A 24,413-nucleotide genomic window follows, 5' to 3' on the forward strand; every position below is an offset into this window, starting at 1 on the left:
TATTCTTCTTCGAGAAAAAAGTTGCAAAAAAAAAAAAATCACAGGTTCAAGTCTTCCAAGTTCTACTGCAAATCTATGAAGGAAAAGAAAAAGAAAAAGAAAAAGAAGAAAAGTTCTTTTTTTTTTTGAGAAGCTTGGTCGTTTTTTAGATATTAATGCATTGAGAAGTTAAAAAAAACAGGAAAACATAGAAATGCTATTTTGAATTTGCAAATCATTTTTTCGTAGTTTTGACTCACTAAATTTTTTGAAAGATGCACCATCAACCAATCTAGAACACAAGATAGAGTGAGACAAATAATATTGGCTCAACAAGTTTCTTTAATATTTGTTGTTATATTATTTAATTATGTTTGTAACTTATATCTCCTCCTTTTCCAGGACGAACGTGAACTAAAGAGGCAGAGGAGGAAGCAGTCTAATCGGGAGTCGGCTAGAAGGTCAAGGTTACGCAAGCAGGTATGCTTATGGTTGCACAAATGTTCTATTTAAGCTGTTGCTCCCAATATGGAATCTTGTATACCCAGATGCTTTTGCCCTTAACATAGCTTAATTTCTATGCGCCATTGATGCTACATTTCCTAGGAAATTGTCGTGTTTTGTCAGGCACAAGTTGACATAACTTCTAGGAATCTAGGAAGAAACTTTAATTCTCTTTTCTTGTATTCTATGTCACAAATATCTCCGATATATTCAAAATATAGCGATTTTATCGCGATATTTTGATAAAATGACAAAATACTGAAATAATCCCGAGAATTTAAAAATATAGCTCTATTTTCATTTACTACAATAATATCACAATAGTATCATGATATTTTTACTATATTTAATATTTTTTCTTAATTTATAGATTTTTAAATTATTTTATTTTATCATTTTTCCCAATATAAACCCCAAAAAATAAAAATAAAATTAATATATCCCAAGATTTTCCATTGCCGAGAAATTCCCGAGAACGATATTTGTGATATAGCTTGTATTTTCATATTTTTTTATATTCTTGAATGCTACGAAAATTTATAATCCATTTAGGAAATTAACTTTAAAAAACAAATCCATTTAGGAAACAAACAGTACAGTCATGGTTCAAAATATGGGCCAATACTGATACTATTGCTTGCACCTATTCGTACTGACGGGTCTAGTATGATAGGGACCCCTCTATTACGGCTTACAAAATATCACAAGAGTATCCACCACTGATACGATCGGAATGGAAGGTGTTTCAAACGATATTATCGTTGTAGGGCTGATATGACGAATATGGGGCTGAATGTGTGGTGCAAGCTGGGTTTCAACCATGCATGCCTTCATGCCATGCCACCTAATAGAATAAAAAGATGCAAGCCTTTGTGCTCGCCCCTCACAAAGCCAAGTTCCAGCTCAATCGATCATCACTACGAGACATTACATTCTCGAGGGGGAACCATCCTTTCGTTAGATGTGTCAGAGTTGCACCAATTACCGGGGAATTAAGCTAATGAGTCACACCATGAAGCTCTGGGAGAGGGTAATTGAGCATAGACTAAGAAAAGAGACTAAGGTGTCAGAGAATCAGTTTGGCTTCATGCCCGGACGATCGACTATGGAAGCTATCTTCTTGATTAGGCGGTTAATGGAGAGATTTAGAGAAAATAAAAAGGACCTTCATATGGTTTTCATTGATTTGGAGAAGGCGTATGATAGGGTTCCCAGGAGTGTTATGTGGGGTCCTTGAAAGGAAAAAAGTGTCTGCTATATATGTTGATGTGATTAAGGATATGTACGATGGAGCAGTAACTAGTGTCAGAACCACGGATGGCAAGTCTAGTGAGTTTCCAATTACAATAGGACTGCACCAAGGATTAGCTCTAAGCCCTTATCTTTTTACGCTAGTTATGGATGAGCTTATGAAGGGTATCCAGGATGAGGTGCCGTGGTGTATGTTATTTGCAGATGACATAGTATTAATCGACGAAACCAAAAGAAGCGTAAATGCTAAATTAGAGTTATGGATAACTACTTTGGAATCTAAAGGTTTTAGACTGAGTAGGACTACGACAGAATATATGGAATGCAACTTTAGTAATGTAAGGAGGCGGGACGAGGATGTAGTAAATATGACTGGACAGGAGGTACCTAAGAGGGATATCTTTCACTATCTTGGTTCAATTCTACATAAGGAAGGAGAGATTGAAGAGGATGTTAACCATAGACTAAGAGCAGGTTGGTTGAAGTGGAAGCTTGCCTCAGGAGTTCTGTGCGACCGTAAAATCCCTATCATGCTGAAGGGAAAGTTTTATAATACATCTGTGTGGCCAGCCATGCTGTACGGCTCAGAATGTTGGGCCACCAAGAAGCAGCATGTTCATAAGATTAGTGTAGCGGAGATGCGAATGCTTAGATGGATGTGCGGCCACACAAAGTTAGATAAAATTAAAAATGAAGATATTCGTAAAAAGATGGGGGTGGCACCAATTGAGGAGAAGATGAGAGAGCACCGCTTAAGATGGTTTGGACATATCCAACGTAGGCCTTTAGATGCTCCGATGAGGAGAGGCGACTCGTGCCAAATTGATGGAGTAAAAAGAGGTAGGGGCAGACTGAAAACAACTTCGGTGGAAACAGTAAGGAAAGACTTGATATCTAGGAACATAACAGAGAACATGCCCTTGGATAGGATAGAATGGAAGAAAATGATCCACGTAGAAGAACCCAAATAGAACCAGGATTAGAGCTGGGTAGATTCCTTTTACCTTCATGAATTTTTTCTAAAGGATTCATTTAGCTGACCCCAACTAGTTTGGGACAAAGGCTTTGTTGAGTTGAGTTAAGTTGAGTTGCCATTTTCTAATGGGATTTGCTTGATTTAAGGTTGTATGATCTAAAATAGATATGAAAACATGATTTTAAGTGTGAATAGAATCCATATTTCTTCTCACTTTTTTTATGTGGATTAGTTGTAATACATTGAAAACATGAATTCTTCATTGGATATACATGTTTGCAACAAGAGTTGAAGAGATTTAAGTGTTATTTATGTTAATTTTATTATTTTCTCTATTTTTTATTTTATATTTCTTGTGATATCTAATCTTTGAATGATAGATTTTGTGTACTATATTGTTTGGTTGCTTAATGATATAGTTTCTAGTGTGGGAAGCAAAAGCGGAAAGCAAGAAGGGAAGCAAGAATTGTGAAGGGTTGGGGAAACATCGTGGAAGTGGAAGCGTAAAGGGAAGTCCTTGGGCACCAAACATGATGGTCAGGAAGTGAAAAACTAGTGGGAATATAAAAAAGTAAAAGAATTAAAAAAATTAGTGACAATTAGAAATAAGTTTAACAATCTATTTTTCAATATGTGTTAACTTTACATGCAAGTGAATTCCAAGTTTCCAAGTAACATATGCAAATCAAATCCAACCACCATAAAGAATCAAAATTCTAACTAATATTAAATCCTAATTCCTGCAGCATAACCAATTTGCATGCGAATCCAACTCCCAACCATTAATCAAAATATCAAATACTGAAGCTAATACAAAATTTTCTCAAGTCTAAAATGGACAACTAAATAATTAACCACTTAAATGATTAAAGTAATGTCACTTTTCTTGTCAATTTAACATAAACAATTTATGATTCTTATGTGATAAATGTGCCTTGTATTCTATGTACTTCTAGTTCAGTTCAAATATAGTTCTCTTGTTTTGCATTGGAAAGTGATGACGATGCCCGGGGGAGGTATCAGGTCCTGGAGAGCCACTCCCTGCATGCCATTGCATGTGGGCCTGACCGCTGACTCTGCACATGGAGCACAAAGAGTGGGTCTCCCGACCTTGGCATCTCCTTAGGCATCCTGTTAGCACTCATGTTTTGCATTCAATGATTAAAATCTTTATTAGAAATCCGAGGTATACTTGGTTTTAATAAAGACATAACTAACGTGAGGACCTAGCAAAATCCAATATCAAATTATGCCATAGGAGTTATAATCTTTATTTGACACCTCAAGAGGAAATCTTCATGTGACAGTAAAATGATGAATATGAATTTGTTACAACATTATATGAAATGCTCATGTTCAATTTATGAACAAATATAGAGAGATCCATTTCTAGGAGCAAAACTTCTGCACAATGTCATCCTAGGAGAAATCCTAATTACTAGGATCAAATCGTAATGTTGATTAATATTTCCAAACAGAATTTCCCAACAATTCGCAGCATCAAAATAACCAAGTCAATAGAAAACTCTCAACATACATCATTGATTTGCATGAGTCGACTGGGTTTTACTTGGGGCAAGTTCCTATCCGAGTATGAGCTTTTAATCACTGCAATTATGTATAGTGTATTTCCTTCCTTAGTGATTGTTTCTTTGGCGTTTCTTTACTATACTGCTTAGAAGCCTAACCCTGCCTATCATGTGTTTGTAGGCCATTCTATACCCTGAACCAAGGTTTTAAATTTTGGTTTCGGTCGCCACAGAAACGAAAATGTTTCGGTTTCAGTTGAAAATTTCGGTGGAAATCCTGTAAAATCAATGAAACGTATGCAAATGATAGAATTTAAAGATGGAACTTAAGGAAATGCTAGAAACGCACAAAACTTAAAAACCATCACATAAGAAAGATAACCATCCATAATAGTTTAAAAGAATCGAACACCTAGTGACATGCACTGTCAGGCTTGTATGATAATTTAGTGCATAACAAATTTTCACATATAATTCATGCAAATATTTATACATAATACATGCGCCACAATTTGCATGCAATTCATATGAATGTAATTATGTAATTCATATGTATACTACTATTACACTTACGATTTTGGTTTCTGCGTTGCGGTCGTTTCGGTGGGGATGGAAACAAAATCATTTTGGTCATTTTTAAAACCATGCCCTAAACTCACTCAAAACTAACTTGTACTCTGCTCTACTCAAGCTGCTATGTTTGCTCTTACATCCACTCCTGGCTGCTAAGCTCTTGTTGTAATACGGGCTGTGAGTAATATTCACTTGGATTAAGTTTTTAGTTTAGTTGGCTTTGTCATGAGTCTATCTTCAATAATAGCATTGAAGGAAAGGAAGAAGCTGTTGGCTTTTCGAGAATAGTGGCCTACTTTTAACTTTATTTTAGAGTATCCTCATCCAGGTTATGCTAGAAATATGTCTTTAGCGCATCCTTTAGAAAATCGTTGTCGTTTTCATGAGCTCAGGATAATGGCCAAAGTGATGGTTGAACTTAAAACTATGTTGAGTTTTCGTAGGGGAATCCGGGAAATGCAAGTTTAGTCTCATATATGAAGCAGTATATATATATATATATATATATATATATATATATATATATATATAGAGAGAGAGAGAGAGAGAGAGAGAGAGAGAGGAAAGTTCTTCTAGTCGGCCCCCTAGAAAAGGTTCTCTAGTCTGCCCTCTTAAATACCATTGGATCAAATCCAATCTAATCTGAGCCATCCAAACCTGAAATCCATAGCGTAACACAAAACCCTCATTCGACGGAAAGAGTTTCGTCTCTGTCTCTATTGAAATCTAAGGTTTTGGGTTTTGAAAAAAAACACAAGGAAGCAGACTCCCTCGCTCTCTCCACCCTCTCTCTCCCTCTCTCCACCCTCTATCTCCCTCTCTCTCTCTCTCTCTCTCTCTCTCTCTCTCTCTCACACACACACACACACACACACACACACACAGATTCTAGGTTTTTCAAAAACCCTAGAAAATCGAACATCTCCACCCTCTCTCGCTCTCTCTCTCGCTCTATCTCTCTCACTACGACGATTTTGAAAAACCCAGCGAGGGGTTTTCTTCAATCGCGCCTCTCTCTCTCTCTCATCTCTCTGTAAGTTTCTTCCTCTCCTTCTGCACATTTTTAGGGTTTATTGATTTTTCAACCATTTTAGGAATTGTGGGGCTATTTTGTGCAACAATGGTTGAAAAAAAACACATTTAAAGCCTCTATAAATGGCTAGAAATTTTTTTCCTGGTTATGGCAATGGATTTTTCAGCCATTTTAGGAATTGTGGGGCTATTTTGTGCAAAAAAGGTTTAAAATAACTCATTTAAAGCCTGTAGGAATTGTGACGCTATTTTGTGCAAAAATGGTAGAAAAACTCATTTAAAGCCTCTATAAATGGCTGGAATTTTTTTTTTGTGGTAATGGCAATGGATTTTTCAATCATTTTAGGAATTGTGGGGCTATTTTGTGCAAAAATGGTTTAAAATAACTCATGTAAAGCCTGTAGGAATTGTGGGGCTATTTTGTGCACAAATGGTTGATGTTTGCTTAATGAAAATAAAGTTCTGACCCAGCTTTGGTTCCTAGCATCCCTGTCAGTATTGGCTTTTTGAGTCGCTGACCTAGATAGCCTAAGGATCGGTCCTATACCTGAAATAAATTTTCAAACCCTGAAATGAATAGATTTTCTTCAGGCGCCTACTCTGGTCCCTCAAGATGTATATGTATATAATTCATAGTTTTCTTGAAAAATTTTGTGTCAATGTATTCTGATGGATTTTCAAACCCTGAAATGAATAGATTTTTTCTGTCAATGTATTCTGATGGATTTTCTCCTGACATTGAATCAATGAACACACTGTTGCAAAATAGAGTTCCATCCAATTTGATTATGGCTCGAATGCCAAAACTGTTATGGATAGATTATTGTAGTGTGTTATTTTTCAATCAAAGCATGAGGTACATGATATGAGGCAAGATCTAGTCCATTTGCTTTTCGATTATTCAACAAATTGGAAAGATTATAGTTAGTAATAACTTGTGATTTAGACTTGTAAAACCCTATTTATTTTTGTAAACTTGAATCAGTGTAATTCTATTATTGTGTTTGCCTTGCCCTGTATGATGTATTTTCAGATTTCCAAATTCTAATCAATTCATTGCCCTGTAGTTTCACTATTGTCTATCATTGCTTTCAGGGGCGATGCCAAAAATTTTGCACAAGGGGCGCAAAAATTATAGTAATTTTTTTTTCTCCAAACAAATGAAAGCAATGTTATAGTTTCCAAAAAAACCCTCATATATATTCCATCACCAACATACATTGAGGTAAACAAAAATGACATCTTACAATTTTAGAATGCAAAACCTAATAACAAGACCCATAAGAAAATTTAATAGGCTTCCTCGACGTGGACTCATTTTTTGGAAATGACACATGATTGTCTCATCATCGATGTTATCAAAAATATCCTTCCCAACATATGGAATCAAGCAATCAGTCATAAATTGATCTGACATTCTATTGCGTAATCGATTCTTCAAGATCTTCATGGCAGAAAAGGCCCTCTCAACGGTTGCAGTTGCGACTGGTAAGATTAGTACCAATGTGATGAGTTTGTAAACAAGTGGATCTCCAATTCCTTTCAAATTCACAAAGTGAGTATTGGACCTCATATCAAGAATATATGTTTCAAGTTGGTTGTCTAATTCTTTTGTAGAATACTGAACTTCTAGAAATTCTTTTAGATAAAACTTAGAGAGTCGAATCAACTTCTCTTTATCAAATGCAGAAAATGAATCACTTGGATTTAAACATGCCACACATAAAAGCAACTCTGTATTTGCTTCATTGAAACGACTATTGAGCTCTTGAAGTTGCAAGTCTATAACTTGAAAAAACAACTCAACTTGAAAATGGTGCAAGACCGTTCTTTTCTCTACATGCCGTCGCACTCTTCCGGGAACATAAGTATCAACCATATTAGGGACTTCTATGTCATGTTTGGCACAAAATGAAGAAATGTCATCTAACAAAGAATTCCATCCATTGTCTCGCATCAATTGTAGCCGTTGTTTTGATATTCTCACTAATATCATGGCATTCACAATATCTTGATCCTTCCTTTGCAATGCTTGCGACAATTCATTTGTAATTCCCAATAAACTTATCACCAAATGAAAGGAAAATGCGAATTCAAAAGTTTGCAATGATTTCAAGAGATTATGTGCTTCATGTCTTTGATCTGAACTTAACTTTATATCCTTGACAATAAGATCAAGTACATCAAGAATAGAGGAAAACATATATTCCAAACTAACCAGTGTTCTATAGTGTGAGCTCCAACGTGTATCCCCCACACGTTTGAGTGTGGTCTCTTGATTAAGTCCTTGTCCATTTGAAAGCTCACCATTTTCAAGTGCTTCCTTAATTTTGGCAGGTTGAATCTCCTGAAGAATATCATGGCGCTTACAAGAACCCCCCACCTATGAAGCACGGGTGCGGGGTGCGGGTGCGACACGACACGGGTACGCGGGTATGCGATTTTCCAAAAAACTTGGGTGCGGGTGCGTTCGGGTGCGTTGAATATAATAATATTTTTTATTAAAAAAAATTAAAAAAATAGGAAAGCAATCAAATAACAATAACATCACCATTCACCAAAATGGAATGTCACAATCTCAAATTAACATGGCCTAAAAGCTCACAATTGGAAATTTGGGATTTAGGGCTTTAGTCCCTAAAGCCCTAAATCCCAAATTCCCAATTGTGACCTCCAAACTGAAAATCAGTTTAGGGCTTCAAAATCACAATTCAATTTAAGATTATGCCAACCGATTGTGAGCTCCAAATTGATTTTTATGTGACTCACAATCGGTTAGGGCTTTAGGGTATTTTTTAGGGCAAATCACAAATAAAAATAATGCAAATCACAAATAAAAATAAAGGAAAGAGAGAAAGAGAGTAGAGACTAGAGATACAAAAAAGAGAGAGTAGAGAGAGATACAAAGAGAAAGAGAGAAGTAGAGAGAGAGTACCCTTAAGTAGGGTTAGGTTAGGGCTCCGACGGTGGTGGAGGCGGCGGTAGCCGGTAGTTGCAGGGAGAGAGAGAAGAAACCGAGAGGGAGAGAGAGAGAGAGAGAGAGAGAGAGAGAGAGAGAGTTGCAGAGAGAGAGGGTGAGGGACGAGACAGAGAGAGGGGTGAGGAACGAGACAGAGACAGAGAGAGGGAGAGAGTTGCGTGAGTGAGGGGGTTTTAAAACCCCTTTTATAATTTAACCCCCCCCCCAAATGTTATTGGCAGCCCTCCTCTTTTTTTCTTTTTTTTTTGTTTTAAAACACTTAAAAACGTGTCGGGTGCGTCGGGGTGCGCACCCAACCGTCAAAATTTAAAAAAAAGGGTTTTTGAATCGGGTGCGCACCCGGGACGCACCCGAGCGCACCCGTGTCGGATACACACCCGATACGGGTATGCGGGCCATTTTGAAGCACCCGTGCTTCAGAGCCCCCCACCACATTTACTACATTTGTAACTTAAAAAAAGAGATCGGAGATGTTCATATTTTTCTTTGCAACACCAACTAATGCCAACTGTAATTGATGAGCAAAACAATGAACATAGTAAACATATTCATTCTCCTTCAAGATTAGTGCTTTCAAACCATTAAACTCCCCTTGCATATTACTTGCCCCATCATATCCTTGACCACGAAGTCTCGATATGCTCAATTTATGCTTGGCCAATAATGCTTCAATTTCTTCCTTAAGGGAAGTAGCAGTGGCGTTGGGAACGTGAGTAATACCTAACAAACGCTCAACCACATGCCCAAGCTTACCTACATAACATATAACTACGGCCATTTGCTCTTTTAAAGTATTTTTCCATACCTAAAAAAAACAAACAAGAAAGACAAAGAACTTTTATCACTATATCACAAAAATATTTAATTATCAATACTCCATAACTGAAACAATTTCCTATTTCCACTCCAAGACCCGGACAAACGTATAACAGATTGACAAATAAGATTAAAATTAAACTGAGATGCCAAGATCATTTTAACCCCTTCAACCCTATCCATTCACAAAAAGAAACAAGAGAAAAACAAATGCAATTCCTTAAGCAAAATGGCTTAAACAAAAAAAAAAACCCACATGAAAATTATACACAAGTCTCACAAAATTGCACTTTTGGGTTATAAAGACCCCAATTCTAGGCTGAAATTAGATGTCAAGATCATTTTAATCCTTCCACCCCTCTCCATTCCCAAAAAGAAGAAAGAAAAAAACAAATACAATTCCAAAAGCTCAATGGCTTAACAAAAAACAACCCACATGAAAATTTCACACAAGTCTCACAAAATTGCACTTTGGATGCAAAATTGCAAATGTGCAATTCTCACAAATTGCACCCAATTGGATTAAACAGACCCCAATCCTAGGCCGAAATCAGACAAGATTATTTGTCAAAAATCAGGAAATAAACATGAGACCAGAAAAGCACAAAACAGTAAAACTAGCCCTAGCATCTTATTTTCCATTTTTGCTGAAATTCCATAAAGAAAATCCCTTTCAAATCCAAGAAAAAAAAAAGCAACTTCCCTTACAGATCTCAAAATCAACTCTACAGATATTCTAACAGATAACAACATAAACACCCATAAATTTTAGTCTACAGAGAACAGAGCAAAAAAAAGAAGACAAAATGCCAACGAAACTTTAAAAGAGAGAGAGAGAGAGAGAGAAAGAGCAAATAAACCCCACCAAAAAAATGAAACCCAAGCTACAAAAAGAGAGAGACAGAGTAGTGAAAGAAAAATCACCTCCGAACTGGTTATGGGCTTCTTCATTGCTTCGTCTAGGGTTTCAAATTTCAAAGATATTAAAGCAATAAAGCTAGGGTTCAAAAGATAAGAAAAGGCATTGAAAGATATAACATTTGCTTCTTTTTTTTGAGGTTTAGCCGCTGTTGACAAGTGGGACCCAGCCAAAAATCGCAGACGCAAAAAAAGCAGCCCAAATTCACTAAACTGTGTTTTTCGGTTTATTTACGATTATGCCACTATCCCAATAAGGGGGGCAATTGTCCCCCTTAATTTTCAAGTGCCGTCGCCCCTGATTGCTTTACTGAATGCTTGTTTATGTTGTCAGTTGCACTTAAAGGATGCACATTCTAGATGCATTGTGTTTGTTCACTTTATAGTTTCTTTACTTGACTTATGTTGGTTTTTGGTGTGAAGGTTATTTCAACAACGCCTATTGTCGATCATTTTCCTATATCATTAATTTGCTTTATTAAATTTCTAGTTTATTCTATCTGATTATGAAGATTATGAAATGCCCTTTGATTGTTGTTTTTCTTATTAGAAGAGACTACTTGATGGATACTAACTTGGAGCAAAGTGTTGGGTTATCAATTGATGACATCGATGCTAATAGGTTACTTTTTTATGAGGAGAGGGAAGCTTTTGGCTTAATAAACAATGAATCTGTAGGCAATCAGTTACTTTTGGACGAGGAAGGGGGAAATCCAAATGATGGTGCCTTACTTCCTATGGTCAACGAGGAGGGTTGTAGTGGTAACACTAGTGAAGATGATGGTGAGAGTCATGTATTAAAGGAACCCTTTCTTAACCAGGAGTTTGAAAGTGTAGAAGATGCATATGAGTTTTATAATCTTTATGGGTTGGCCACAGGTTTTGGTGTAAGGAAATCCAAGACCGAAAAGTCGAAGGCAAATCATGAAATTATCTCAGGAGATTTGTTTGTGCTAGAGAGGGGTTCAAAAATACTAAAGATAAGAGGCAAGTAGGAAAAGAAGTGAAGTTGCGTCGAAGTGTAAGAGATGGTTGTGAAGCGAAGTTGGAGATTAGAAAGAAAAATGAGAAATGGGTTGTGTCTAAAATTGAAGCCAAACATTGTCATGAACTAACCTCTCCTGGCAAAAGACAAATGCATTGTTCACAGAATAACTTCGTTAAGAATGTTGTCGCCAAAAATTTGATAGACACTCTCAGTGGACACGGGGTTCAATCTTCTAAAATTGCTAAGTTTCTTACTTCCACATCTAAAGCTAGTGCTGTCACACCTCATCAAGTTGTGTCCCACGTGGGAGTACGCAGTCAGAACAATATGGGGAAAGAAGCATTCCTAGTAGTCCAACAGTTCCATCAGAGGAGCAGAAGACCCAAATTTCTATTTTGCCATGGAGATAGATAACAAGGGGAATTTGCGATCCATGTTTTGGGTCGATTCACGGGCTAGGAATGCTTACTTGGCCTTTTCTGATGTCATTGTGTTTGATGTGACCTATAGGACGAATAGGTTTCAGATGCCTTTCGCACCATTTACTGAAATTAACCATCATAGGTAATCTACCTTATTCGGATGTGCGTTGTTAGTAGATGAGAGAGAGGAGACATTTACATGGTTATTTCAGCAATGGTTAAAATGCATGTTTGGTAAAGCTCCTGGTTGTATTATCACCGACATGGACATTGCTATGAGAAATGCAATCAGAACCGTTTTTCCAAACACACGTCATAGGTTTTGCTCGTGGCACATACAGAGGCACCTAGTTGAGCATATTGCACCCATGCGAGATTTTGATAGTGAGTTTATTAAGGATTACAATAGGTGGTATTTCAAGAAAAACATACACAAATGTGAGGAAGAATGGGAAAAATTTGAGGCGAAATATGAGATTGAAGAAAACAGTTGGCTAGGTAACATGTGACAACTACAGAGTCATTGGGTGCCAACTTATTTTAGGGACACTGTCACTGCTGGCATGTCATCCAGTGAACGTAGCGAAAGTATCAACTCATTCTTTGACGCTACTCTACAAGAATTTGTCGAACAATATGATACGGCACTTGAAGGTCGTCGAAAAAAAGAAGCTGAAGAAGATTTCAGGACAAGATCTTCAAACGCAATATTATTGTCTTCATGGAAGAAATTGGAAGCACAAGCTGGCAAATGTTATACAAGGTCAATGTTTACCCTATTCCAGATAGAGATGAAGGATAGCAACGATTGTTGGTTTGACTTATTGGGTGAGAATGGCAAAGTGACAGAATACAGTGTAGGATTGAGTGATGAGGAGACTTGGAGATGGTGCAAGGTTGTCTATGAAGATTCTGAAGAAGGTGTGATGGCTACATGTGAGTGTGTTAAGTTCGAGATGGAGGGAGTTTTATGCAAGCACATCCTTCGCATAATGTCCCTGCGGCATTTAAGTAACATTCCCGAGCAATATATATTGAGTAGATGGACAATTGGGGCAAGATTTGTTTTCGATGGTGGGGTGTCTACGGCCGAAGAAGATAATGATGAGAGGACACCTCTTCATAAATGGTTCCTAATTTCAAAGTATCAAGATATTTAGATGATTATCAATGTCCGAAGAGCTTGCTCAAGAAGATGGATGAAACTCTTAATGAATGGATTGCGGATGGTGAACGGCGTAAGAAAGAGAAGCAAAATGCCTTGTCAACTAGCGGAAGCCAAGTACATTCTAACATTGTCATAGAAACCCCAGAGATATCTATTTATGACCCCCAGATTGTGAAAACCAAGGGCCGTCAGAGAAATGCTACACGGTTTAAATCTCCGATAGAGGTATCCCAAGCCGGATGCAAGAGACGGAGGTGTAAAAAATGTGGACAATTAGGCCATAATATGAGAACCTGTAACAAGAATTCAAAGGTATGGATTTCTACTTCCTTGTCTAGTTTTTTTAGGGGAGATAACATATATATCACTTTTTTCATTTACTATGTGTGCCAATAGATGTCGACAAAAAAGGATCCAGAGGAATCAAATGAGGAGGGACAAGAAGATGAAGAGGAAGCGGAAGAGGACCTAATGGCAGATTGAACAACTACAACAGGTTTGTGTAATTTGGTTTTTAGTTGTGATCATAACCCAAACATTATTTTTTCTCATTTTCTTGTTCCTTTTAATGTGTCTGTTATATATAACTTACATGTGCTTTACCATGTTACAGATTAAATGGCAGAGCATAGATGGTGCTGTGGACATCCCAACTTTGGATATTTCATATTGTAGCAGTGAACAAGTTTTAGTAGGATGCTTATGTTTGCTTGTTTAGATTGTAGCAATGAATTTCAGTTGTAATCCCTGTTCTGCACATTGTAGCAGTGAACAAGATAAAAATTGTTGCAATCCCTGTTCTGCACAGTTTTATTTTATTGAAAATGCTCCTACAAGTAGTTTGTTGTACTTTGAGTAGAAAACTCTGTGAGTGCATATCAGGTTCACAGTTATGAGGAAAAAAATGGAGTAGAAAACTCTGTGAGTGCATATCAGTTCACAGTTTTTCAGAAAATTCAAACAGATATCGACATTCTGAAATCGAAAAGTTCTGAGCTTGTAAGCTGTGGGTACTAATACTGTTGTCTTAAACTTGGTTCAGATAGCTTCTGTTAAAGATTCCTTCTCATTTGGAGACATGTGAGTTGGTGAAATTGGCGCTCAATTCTGTACTAGGATGGTTTTTCTCTGAAATAAATCGCAGGTGCGCAGTCCAAATAGCACTAACAGAAGCTATGAAATGCTAAGCTAGGGGCAAATTCTGTGAGTTGGCGCTCAATTCTGTGAGTTGTACCTGAGATAGATCCGTGTCAGTGGAAATGTTAAGCTTGAATAGGTTCTACTTCTACCAACTTTAGACCAGAATACACTGATCTCTTTAGAGATCTAGTGGCTTTCTATGCAATGCAATCCCACCCAAGTGGTAGGATTTTGACGAACTCAACTTTAGACCAGAATCCCACTCAAGTGGTAGCATTTTGTTCCATGCAATCCTATCCATCAATGCAATGCCCCACACTTCAAAATTTTAAACATCCTACTGTTAAAGAACAATTAGGCCATGTTTGGCTGCCATGAAAAGTTTTCCCATGGAATTTTAGTTTATCAAGTGGCAACTGAGAAAGGCCTGACAAAACAAGGAAATGAAAATCTCTAATTAAGAAACCAATTATTTTCCCTGTTTTTTAGCCATTTCTTACCCTCTTCTCAATCACAGGATCTCAGGTCTCTTCATATCCCATTCTCTCTGCATCTCTCTCACCACTTGGTAAACTAATTTCTATGGAAATGCAAAGCCTCGACCAATTGAGCTACAGGCCCAATACATACAGAAGAATGAGCAGAAAAACTGTATTCTGCAATTGAAATGTGATTTTTGTAGTTTCTAAAGAAAAAATCACAGACGTACTGAGTTTAGGATAGGCAATGAGTTAATGAAAATAGGAAAAACAAGAGGTTAGGATTTTAAGTACAGACCCAACTGTACATCATAGTGAATTAGCTTTAATCCATGAGAGGCCCTCCATTCAATCAAGTAAGCACTTGTTCACATATTGAGTAAATCATTAATTTTCCTTTCATTTATTCACCTCAGACTCCACACATGGAAGTGACATATAAAGTTCTCAGGTGTTTAAAAGCTTCATTGTGCCATTGCTTATACAGTTAGTGTTAACATCCAGGTCATTTTTTCACCTCAGAATCCACACATGGTCAATCCTAAAGCAAGACAGGTCAATTCTAAAACACTAATAAAGCATCACAAATAGTCAACCCAATTTACAATGAAGTGTCCATACAGCAAACATAAACAAATTTTTTTTTTTTAAGGTTAAGATCATCCAATCATCACAGCTTTAGGGTCATGGCAATCCAAGGTAAGGGCCTGAAACTTAGGAAGAGATACACCGGAAGAGGTACCAATAAACCAAGAAAAAAAAGCGCAAGAACTCCAACTACTTTATTCCACCCCTTCTCATTGTCTAGTACTTTCGATCGTCGCAGCAAGAGCTTCAATTCAGCTACCGCTTCCTTTGTCTCTTGAACCGACATCTAAAATTGCCTAGAAATAAAATATAACTTAAACCATCTTTACTTACATTGAAATGGGACGAGTAAAGGACCCGTTCTTGGTTACCATGCACATCAGTCTCGGCTATTTTCAGAGTAGCTTTCTTCTTACATTTACATTGAAGCACGGGGATTCTGAACATTTTTGACCTTCCAACACTATTGGAAGATGAAGCCATCAATTTCTTTAACCTCCTTGCAAAAATAAAGAAAATATTAGAAAATGAACTCTCATGTATCATGACAAAATGTGATTTCCATTTCCATCAAAAGCTTTTACAAGAATCAAGAGGATCATGATAACAGTGAAATCCTCAAGTGAAATAAACTAGACCAACCATCTGTTTTTTACTATGAGAATAAATCTCAGGGACTTCCAAAATTCAAATCAAACTAAAGTCAGGGACCTAATACCTCTACTGTGTCTAGCATATGCAAAAATTTTCAAGAAAACTATGAATTATGTACATATACATCTTGAGGGACGAGAGTAGGCGCCTGAAGAAAATCTATTCATTTCTGGGTTTGAAAATTTATTTGGAACCAAAGCTGGGTCAGAACTTTATTTTCATTAAGCAAACATCAACCATTTTTGCACAAAATAGCCTCACAATTCCTACAGGCTTTAAATGAGTTATTTTAAACCATTTTCGACAAAATAGCTCCACAATTCCTAAAATGTATGAAAAATCCATTGCCATAACCAGGAAAAGAATTTCCAGCCATTTATACAAGCTTGAAATGAGTTTTTTTCAACCATTTTTACACAAAATAGCCCCACAATTCTTAATACAGGCTTTAAATGAGTTTGTTTCAACCATTGTTGCACAAAATAGCCCCACAATTCCTAAAATGGTTGAAAAATCAATAAACCCTAAAATTGTGCAGAAGAAGAAGAGGAAGAAACTTACAGAGAAATGAGAGAGAGAGAGAGAGAGAGAGAGAGAGATAGAGGCGGGATTGATGAAAACCCCTCGCTGGGTTTTTCAAAATCGTCGTTGTGAGAGAGACAGAGCGAGAGAGGGTGGAGATGTTCGATTTTCTAGGGTTTTTGAAAACCTAGAATCTGTGTGTGTGTGTGTGAGAGAGAGAGAGAGAGAGAGAGAGAGAGAGAGAGAGAGGGTGGAGAGAGCGAGAGAGTCTGCTTCCTCATGTTTTTTTTCAAAACCCTAGATTTCGACAGAGAGAGAGAGACCCCCTAAACTTTCAAAACCCTAGATTTCCTGAAAGTTCTTCTAGTCGGCCCCCTAGAAAAGGTTCTCTAGTCTGCCCTCTTAAAATACCATTGGATCAAATCCAATCTAATCTGAGCCATCCAAACCTAAAACCCATATCGTAACATAAAACCCTCATTCAACCGAAAGAGTTTCGTCTCTCTCTCTCTCTCTCTCTCTCTCTCTCTCACACACACACACACACACACACACACACAGAGATTCTAGGTTTTTCAAAAGCCCTAGAAAATCAAACATCTCCACCCTCTCGCTCTCTCTCGCTCTGTCTCTCTCACAACGACAATTTTGAAAAACCCAGCGAAGGGTTTCCATCAATCCCGCCTCTCTCTCTCTCTCTCTCTCTCTCCCTCCCTCATCTCTCTGTAAGTTTCTTCCTCTCCTTCTGCACATTTTTAGGGTTTATTGATTTTTCAACCATTTTAGGAATTGTGGGGCTATTTTGCGCAACAATGGTTGAAAAAAACTCATTCAAAGCCTGTATTAGGAATTGTGGGGCTATTTTGTGTAAAAATGGTTGAAAAAAACTCATTTCAAGGTTGTATAAATGGCTGGAAATTCTTTTCCTGGTTATGGCAATGGATTTTTCAGCCATTTTAGGAATTGTGGGGCTATTTTGTGCAAAAATGGTTTAAAATAACTCATTTAAAGCCTGTAGGAATTGTGAGGCTATTTTGTGCAAAAAATGGTTGATGTTTGCTTAATGAAAATAAAATTCTGACCCAGCTTTGGTTCCAAATAAATTTTCAAACCCTGAAATGAATAGATTTTCTTCAGGCGCCTACTCTAGTCCCTCAAGATATATATGTACATAATTCATAGTTTTCTTGAAAATTTTTGTATATGCTAGACACAGTAGAGGTATTAGGTCCCTGACTTTAGTTTGATTTGAATTTTGGAAGTCCCTGAGATTTATTCTCATAGTAAAAAACAGATGGTTGGTCTAGTTTATTTCACTTGAGGATTTCACTGTTATCATGATCCTCTTGATTCTTGTAAAAGCTTTTGATGGAAATGGAAATCACATTTTGTCATGATACATGAGAGTTCATTTTCTAATATTTTCTTTATTTTTGCAAGGAGGTTAAAGAAATTGATGGCTTCATCTTCCAATAGTGTTGGAAGGTCAAAAATGTTCAGAATCCCCGTGCTTCAATGTAAATGTAAGAAGAAAGCTACTCTGAAAATAGCCGAGACTGATGTGCATGGTAACCAAGAACGGGTCCTTTACTCGTCCCATTTCAATGTAAGTAAAGATGGTTTAAGTTATATTTTATTTCTAGGCAATTTTAGATGTCGGTTCAAGAGACAAAGGAAGCGGTAGCTGAATTGAAGCTCTTGCTGCGACGATCGAAAGTACTAGACAATGAGAAGGGGTGGAATAAAGTAGTTGGAGTTCTTGCGCTTTTTTTTCTTGGTTTATTGGTACCTCTTCCGGTGTATCTCTTCCTAAGTTTCAGGCCCTTACCTTGGATTGCCATGACCCTAAAGCTGTGATGATTGGATGATCTTAACCTTAAAAAAAAAATTGGTTTATGTTTGCTGTATGGACACTTCATTGTAAATTGGGTTGACTATTTGTGATGCTTTATTAGTGTTTTAGAATTGACCTGTCTTGCTTTAGGATTGACCATGTGTGGATTCTGAGGTGAAAAAATGACCTGGATGATAACACTAACTGTATAAGCAATGGCACAATGAAGCTTTTAAACACCTGAGAACTTTATATGTCACTTCCATGTGTGGAGTCTGAGGTGAATAAATGAAAGGAAAATTAATGATTTACTCAATATGTGAACAAGTGCTTACTTGATTGAATGCAGGGGCTCTCATGGATTAAAGCTAATTCACTATGATGACAGTTGGGTCTCTACTTAAAATCCTAACCTCTTGTTTTTCCTATTTTCATTAACTCATTGCCTATCCTAAACTCAGTACGTCTGTGATTTTTTCTTTAGAAACTACAAAAACCACATTTCAATTGCAGAATACAGTTTTTCTGCTCATTCTTCTGTATGTATTGGGCCTGTAGCTCAATTGGTCGAGGCTTTGCATTTCCATAGAAATTAGTTTACCAAGTGGTGAGAGAGGTGCAGAGAGAATGGGATATGAAGAGACCTGAGATCCTGTGATTGAGAAGAGGGTAAGAAATGGCTAAAAAACAGGGAAAATAATTGGTTTCTTAATTAGAGATTTTCATTTCCTTGTTTTGTCAGGCCTTTCTCAGTTGCCACTTGATAAACTAAACTTCCATGGGAAAACTTTTCATGGCAGCCAAACATGGCCTAATTGTTCTTTAACAGTAGGATGTTTAAAGTTTTGAAGTGTGGGGCATTGCATTGATGGATAGGATTGCATGGAACAAAATGCTACCACTTGGGTGGGATTCTGGTCTAAAGTTGAGTTCGTCAAAATCCTACCACTTGGGTGGGATTGCATTGCATAGAAAGCCACTAGATCTCTAAAGAGATCAGTGTATTCTGGTCTAAAGTTGGTAGAAGTAGAACATATTCAAGCTTAACATTTCCACTGACACAGATCTATTTCAGGTACAACTCACAGAATTGAGCGCCAATTTCACCATCCTAGTGCTGCTATTTGGACTGTTAGTTCCAACTCACAGAATTGAGCGCCAATTTCACCAACTCACATGTCTCCAAATGAGAAGGAATCTTTAACAGAAGCTATCTGAACCAAGTTTAAGAGAACAGTATTAGTACCCAAAACTTACAAGCTCAGAACTTTTCGATTTCAGAATGTCGATATCTGTTTGAATTTTCTGAAAAACTGTGAACTGATATGCACTCACAATGTTTTCTACTCCATTTTTTTCCTCATAACTGTGAACCTGATATGCACTCACAGAGTTTTCTACTCAAAGTACAACAAACTGCCTATAGGACCATTTTCAATAAAATAAAACTGTGCAGAACAGGGATTATATATGTATATATATTTGTTCACAACAAATTTCACATGCATGAAAAGAAAACCACGCACATAAAATAAATTGGGATCTATTTTCCTCTTATAAGAAGAGGTTTTATTAACTTTGGTAGGGATCGTACACTTCCGGCTTTATTGGCCGTTAATTACATTTCTTGAAGAAATAAAATACCTCTGATTATCCATCAAGAGGTTCCCTATCTAAATACAATTTTTAGTTAATTATCCTTTTGAAATATCTGATTTTTTGTTAACAGATCCTTTCGGATGGAATTTCTTTGTCTTAGAGACTTTCTTCATTTTCCCAAACTTTCTTCATCTTTCCTTTGGGGAGCCGTCATGTTTATCATTCTTCTCCTGGAGGATAAATGTCTTCTCCCTTTAGGGAGTCTCTGGGAAGAGATCTTAAAGGGACCTTTAGAGAGTCTCTAGAAAGAAATTCTAAAGGGATTTCTTCTTTTCTTTCTTTTGAGGGAACCGCCGTCTTTATCATCTTTCTCCCGAAAGAGAAATGTTTTCTCCCTTTAGGAAGTCTCTGATAAGAGATCTTAAAGGGACCTTTAGAAAGTCTCTGGAAAGAGATTCTAAAGGAATTTTCTTCTTTCTCCCGAAGGAGAAAGATTTTTCTTTTGGGGGAAACACCGTCTTTATCTTTAGGGGGAAACCGTCGTCTTTATCATCTTTCTCCCGGAAGAGACATGTCTTCTCCCTTTAGGGAGTCTCTGGGAAGAGATCCTAAAGGGACCTTCAGAAAGTCTCTGCAAGAGATTCTAAAGGGATTTTCTTCATCCTTCTCATGAAGGAGAAAGGTCATCCCCGGAGAAAATCTGCAAAAGAAAGAAAGAAGAAAAAAGAAACTGTTAGCCCAAATCTTTTTCTCACCTCTCTTTTCTTTTTCTTCTGTTTCTCCTTTTGCGTAGCTTTTTCTCCTTGAAGATCCGATCCCCCTTTGCGTAGCTTTTTCTCACCAGGATTGGACTCTGATCCCTTTTCAAATGATCTTTCCTCTTATTTATAGAGGTTCCTTGGGTGGTTACCAATTGCCACCTCACCCCTTATCTTTCATTTCAAGATCTTCACTTTCTCTCCTTTTTTTTTTGAGTCGATGTGAATGCCACCTCACTTATATCTTTGGGTTTCATGATTTCAACTTCCCTCTTTTATGGGAAGTTACGTAACCAATTTTTAAAGTGGGTGATTTGTTTCCTCTTTTGCGATAATTAATTTGTTCCCTTAAATTTAAGGATTTCTTTTCCCTTAGTTGTGGGCTCTTTTTTGTTTTCTTTTTTCATTAAAATATGTTAACTTCATGTAGGGGAGGAGCCAGGAATTTGCAACGGGGGGGGGGGCAAAAAAAAATTTTAACTAAAAGAAAACACTTGCGCAAAATTTATCTAGGAACCTAGACTGGCACCTTAATTTTTTTTAATATGAAAAATAGTACAAAGAGGGGGACATAACACCTTTCCTCCATATGTAAAAAAGTAATTACCAAAAGAAAAGGACTACGTACTTTTAATTAAAAAAAAAACATTTACAATACTCAGACTAGCCTTCATGTGTACAAATGTGCGAAAGGTTGCATCCTACCTTTGGATGCTATGAACCTTTCATTTATGTCTTGTTTTAGATCTCGTACAACTTAACAATATGCTAATTAGCAATGCTAACTTATCCTAACTTCTAAAAATACAGTCCCTTACAATTAGCATATTGTGTGAGTGTGTGTGATGAACTCAGGAACATCTTTCTCTTACAATTAACTAGGGAATTGAAATTTACTCTCCTTTTCTTTTAATAAAGAGGCTACCCTTCTACATGACTACAATTTACACTTTTCTAAGGAAATTGATATCAATACTCTCTCGTTTTGATAATGACACTCAAGTCGTTACTCTCTTTTTTCTCTTCTAATTTTCTTCTTTTAAAAGTTGTTAGAAATTATAATTGCCAAGATGCTGGCTAGTCAGAAAAGTGGTTAATAGAGTATTGAAGTAGTTAATAACCAGTCAGGGGCCCACCTTTGCCTTGTGTATGCAATTAAATTCATTGAGCTGAACAAGAATCACAACTCTTGCCAAATGCTATTAACTATTAAGAACACCTTGATCGGATGATGCTATGCCCTTGATGCACCAAATCTCATTTAGTCTTATACAAAAGTTAAAACATTAATTTTTATTTAGTCATTTATGTTATGCATAGGACTTACATTCTGGATGGGACCAACAACATGTGGCTCACCTCATGATGGTCTACAACATCAACAGTCTTGATTTCACCTACATGTTCCTCAAAGGGACTTAAAAATCATCTTACCAATGATTGTAATAGTAACTTTCTTAATGGACCTATTTTGAAGAAAGTGGGGACTGCTAATATCAATAATAGGGAGTGCAAATATCATTTTTCACCGGAAGGATTTTGATGGCATATCCGTTTCATGAAAGGTAATTTTGTGATTTAGAGGCATCTCTGTCTAGTTTTTCAATTCAATTGAAATGGGTGTAAAAAGGAAAATGAAGATAAAAAGAGAATCAAGGAGACAAGGACCCAAACAGTTCTAAAACTCCAAAACTAGTAGAGAGCTTTCTAGTTTGCTACTCCCAAGCAGTTTTCGAAATCTGAAAACAAACAAAGTTATACTCCCAAGTCCTAATCAGATTTAAAAAAAAAAAAAAAAAACAAGGTGAGGGATGATAAGAGATTGAGAGAGAGAATACCTTTGTGCCTTTCGCAAATCGAAAATCCCGTGAAAGGGAGGAGGATGCTGAGATGGAGATCCAAAGACGTAGAGTCTAGAGAGGGAATACAAGAGAGAACCCTAAATCGTAAAATGAGGAGATTGAATAGAGATCCCTAAATTGTTGCTCTTTACCCTAAAATCTTGCTATTTAGGAATTTAGGAAATACTTAGTCGGATTTGGAGTAAAAGGGTAAAGCCATTGACGGTAGAGGACTTTTGCCCCCTTTACAAATTTTTGTGAAATACAAGGTGGGCAAAGGGTATTTTAGGAAAAAAATTGCCTTACCAAAATATTTTTTCAAAATTTTCGAGGGGGCAACTGCTCTTGCCCCCCCTCTAAATCCACTCATGACTTCATGTTTATCCTTTTTATTTTTTGGAATAACATGACGTGTAACCACCCTTTTTTTCTCTCTTATTTTCTCATGGGATTTTACCTTTATTTCTATTTTGGGAAATTTCGAGTTCAACAATATATATATATATATATATATATTATGTTGCATAATACGAATACGAGTGTCGGAATCCGACACGATTATTGAGTGTCGGATTTGGCAAACCACAAAGAGAACGATTCGTTGAGTAGCCAAAATGTTTTAATCTTCTTACGTAATAATATGGTTATAACAAGAAATATATGAAAAATGTAATTGGCTAAGTAGATATAATATTTTATTCCTATTCACGAAACTTACTAGCAGGATGGGTAAAGCTCAAAACATAAGGTAGTTTGCAAAGTTGTGGTAGTGGTATGAAAAAAAAACAGATAAAAGAGATCTAGAAGTGTCTCAAAGGATCGTGAAGTATTGGAATCCGAGATGTGTCCGACACATATTCTTCTCCCATTTAGAAGAATCCATCTAACATTGATACATATATGCATATGTAAACACACACACACACACACAATGTGGTGTGTGAAATCCATGTAATATGTGTGTGTGTGTGTGTGTTTGTGTGTGCGCGCGCGGCCCAGTGCGCAAGGCTCCTACCATTGCAGGTTCTGGGGAGGGCTAGATGTACGCAGCCTTACCCCTACTTTGCAGAGAGGCTCTCTCGAGTCTTTTCTAGTAAGTAGTGAAGCATATATAATTTCTGTCAGTCACTCCAGTGGCTATAAGACGATGATAAGTGATGCTTTGGATAGTGTAATGCTTTTTAGCACTGCTCAGTTTCTTACTGTGGTGTTTACTTTCTGTTGAACATGCTTCTCTAAGTCAATCAATACATAGCATCAAATAAAAGTGGCCAGGGCATACCCTGAGCCAGAAAGGCTAAACAAAACATATCGAATCCATTGCTTACAGTTCTTACAAAAAGAAGCTTACCCCGACCATGCAGAGACAAACACCCTATCTTACAGTCTTTTCACCCTTCATCCAGCGTCTTCCTCCACTAACAACCACCAAAATTTTAGGATTCATCCAAGACTCAAAGCCATCCCAACCCTGCCGAGTTCAACTAAGAGGTGCATTTCCCAAGCTCGTCCAGAAGACTTTGGAGGTGGGAAGTCATCAAGCCCATGACAACCATTGGGATGTTGATTGGGACTATGGACCTTGTGGCCACCAACAAACCATTGGGAAATGATTTAAGGTTAATTTTCAAACAAAGGGTGAGGCTTCAACAATCTTCTTAAGGGGATTCATGGGTGGGGTGGTGAAGAAAAAAGCTCTTTCTTTGGAGTGGACTCTCTCTTCAGCAAAGTCGGGAAGATGGCATGAGGATTGGGCTTGTCCATCTTGTCACACTACCATAACTTCAAATGACGGACCCGATGTCGATGGTGCTATCAGGATAAAAAGAAATATGCACCCCTCCCTCTTGATCAGAATCCCA

The 24,413-nt window shown here is 37.1% G+C and overlaps 1 protein-coding gene across 10 annotated transcripts in view; it reads left to right on the forward strand.

Moving 5' to 3' along the window:
- The window catches only part of LOC143849689 (G-box-binding factor 1-like), a 56,770-nt gene that overhangs the window by 26,088 nt on the left and 6,269 nt on the right, over positions 1-24,413 (forward strand). For all 10 annotated transcript variants that reach the window (XM_077358840.1, XM_077358836.1, XM_077358839.1 and 7 more), the window contains exon 10: positions 382-459. In XM_077358840.1, the coding sequence (XP_077214955.1) occupies positions 382-459 (78 nt within the window). The remainder of the gene's footprint in view (positions 1-381; positions 460-24,413) is intronic.

The sequence above is a fragment of the Tasmannia lanceolata genome, unplaced genomic scaffold (assembly GCF_043159265.1).
Source record: "Tasmannia lanceolata isolate RefF3 unplaced genomic scaffold, GAP_Taslan_0.1 ptg000018l, whole genome shotgun sequence".
Lineage (NCBI taxonomy): Eukaryota > Viridiplantae > Streptophyta > Magnoliopsida > Canellales > Winteraceae > Tasmannia > Tasmannia lanceolata.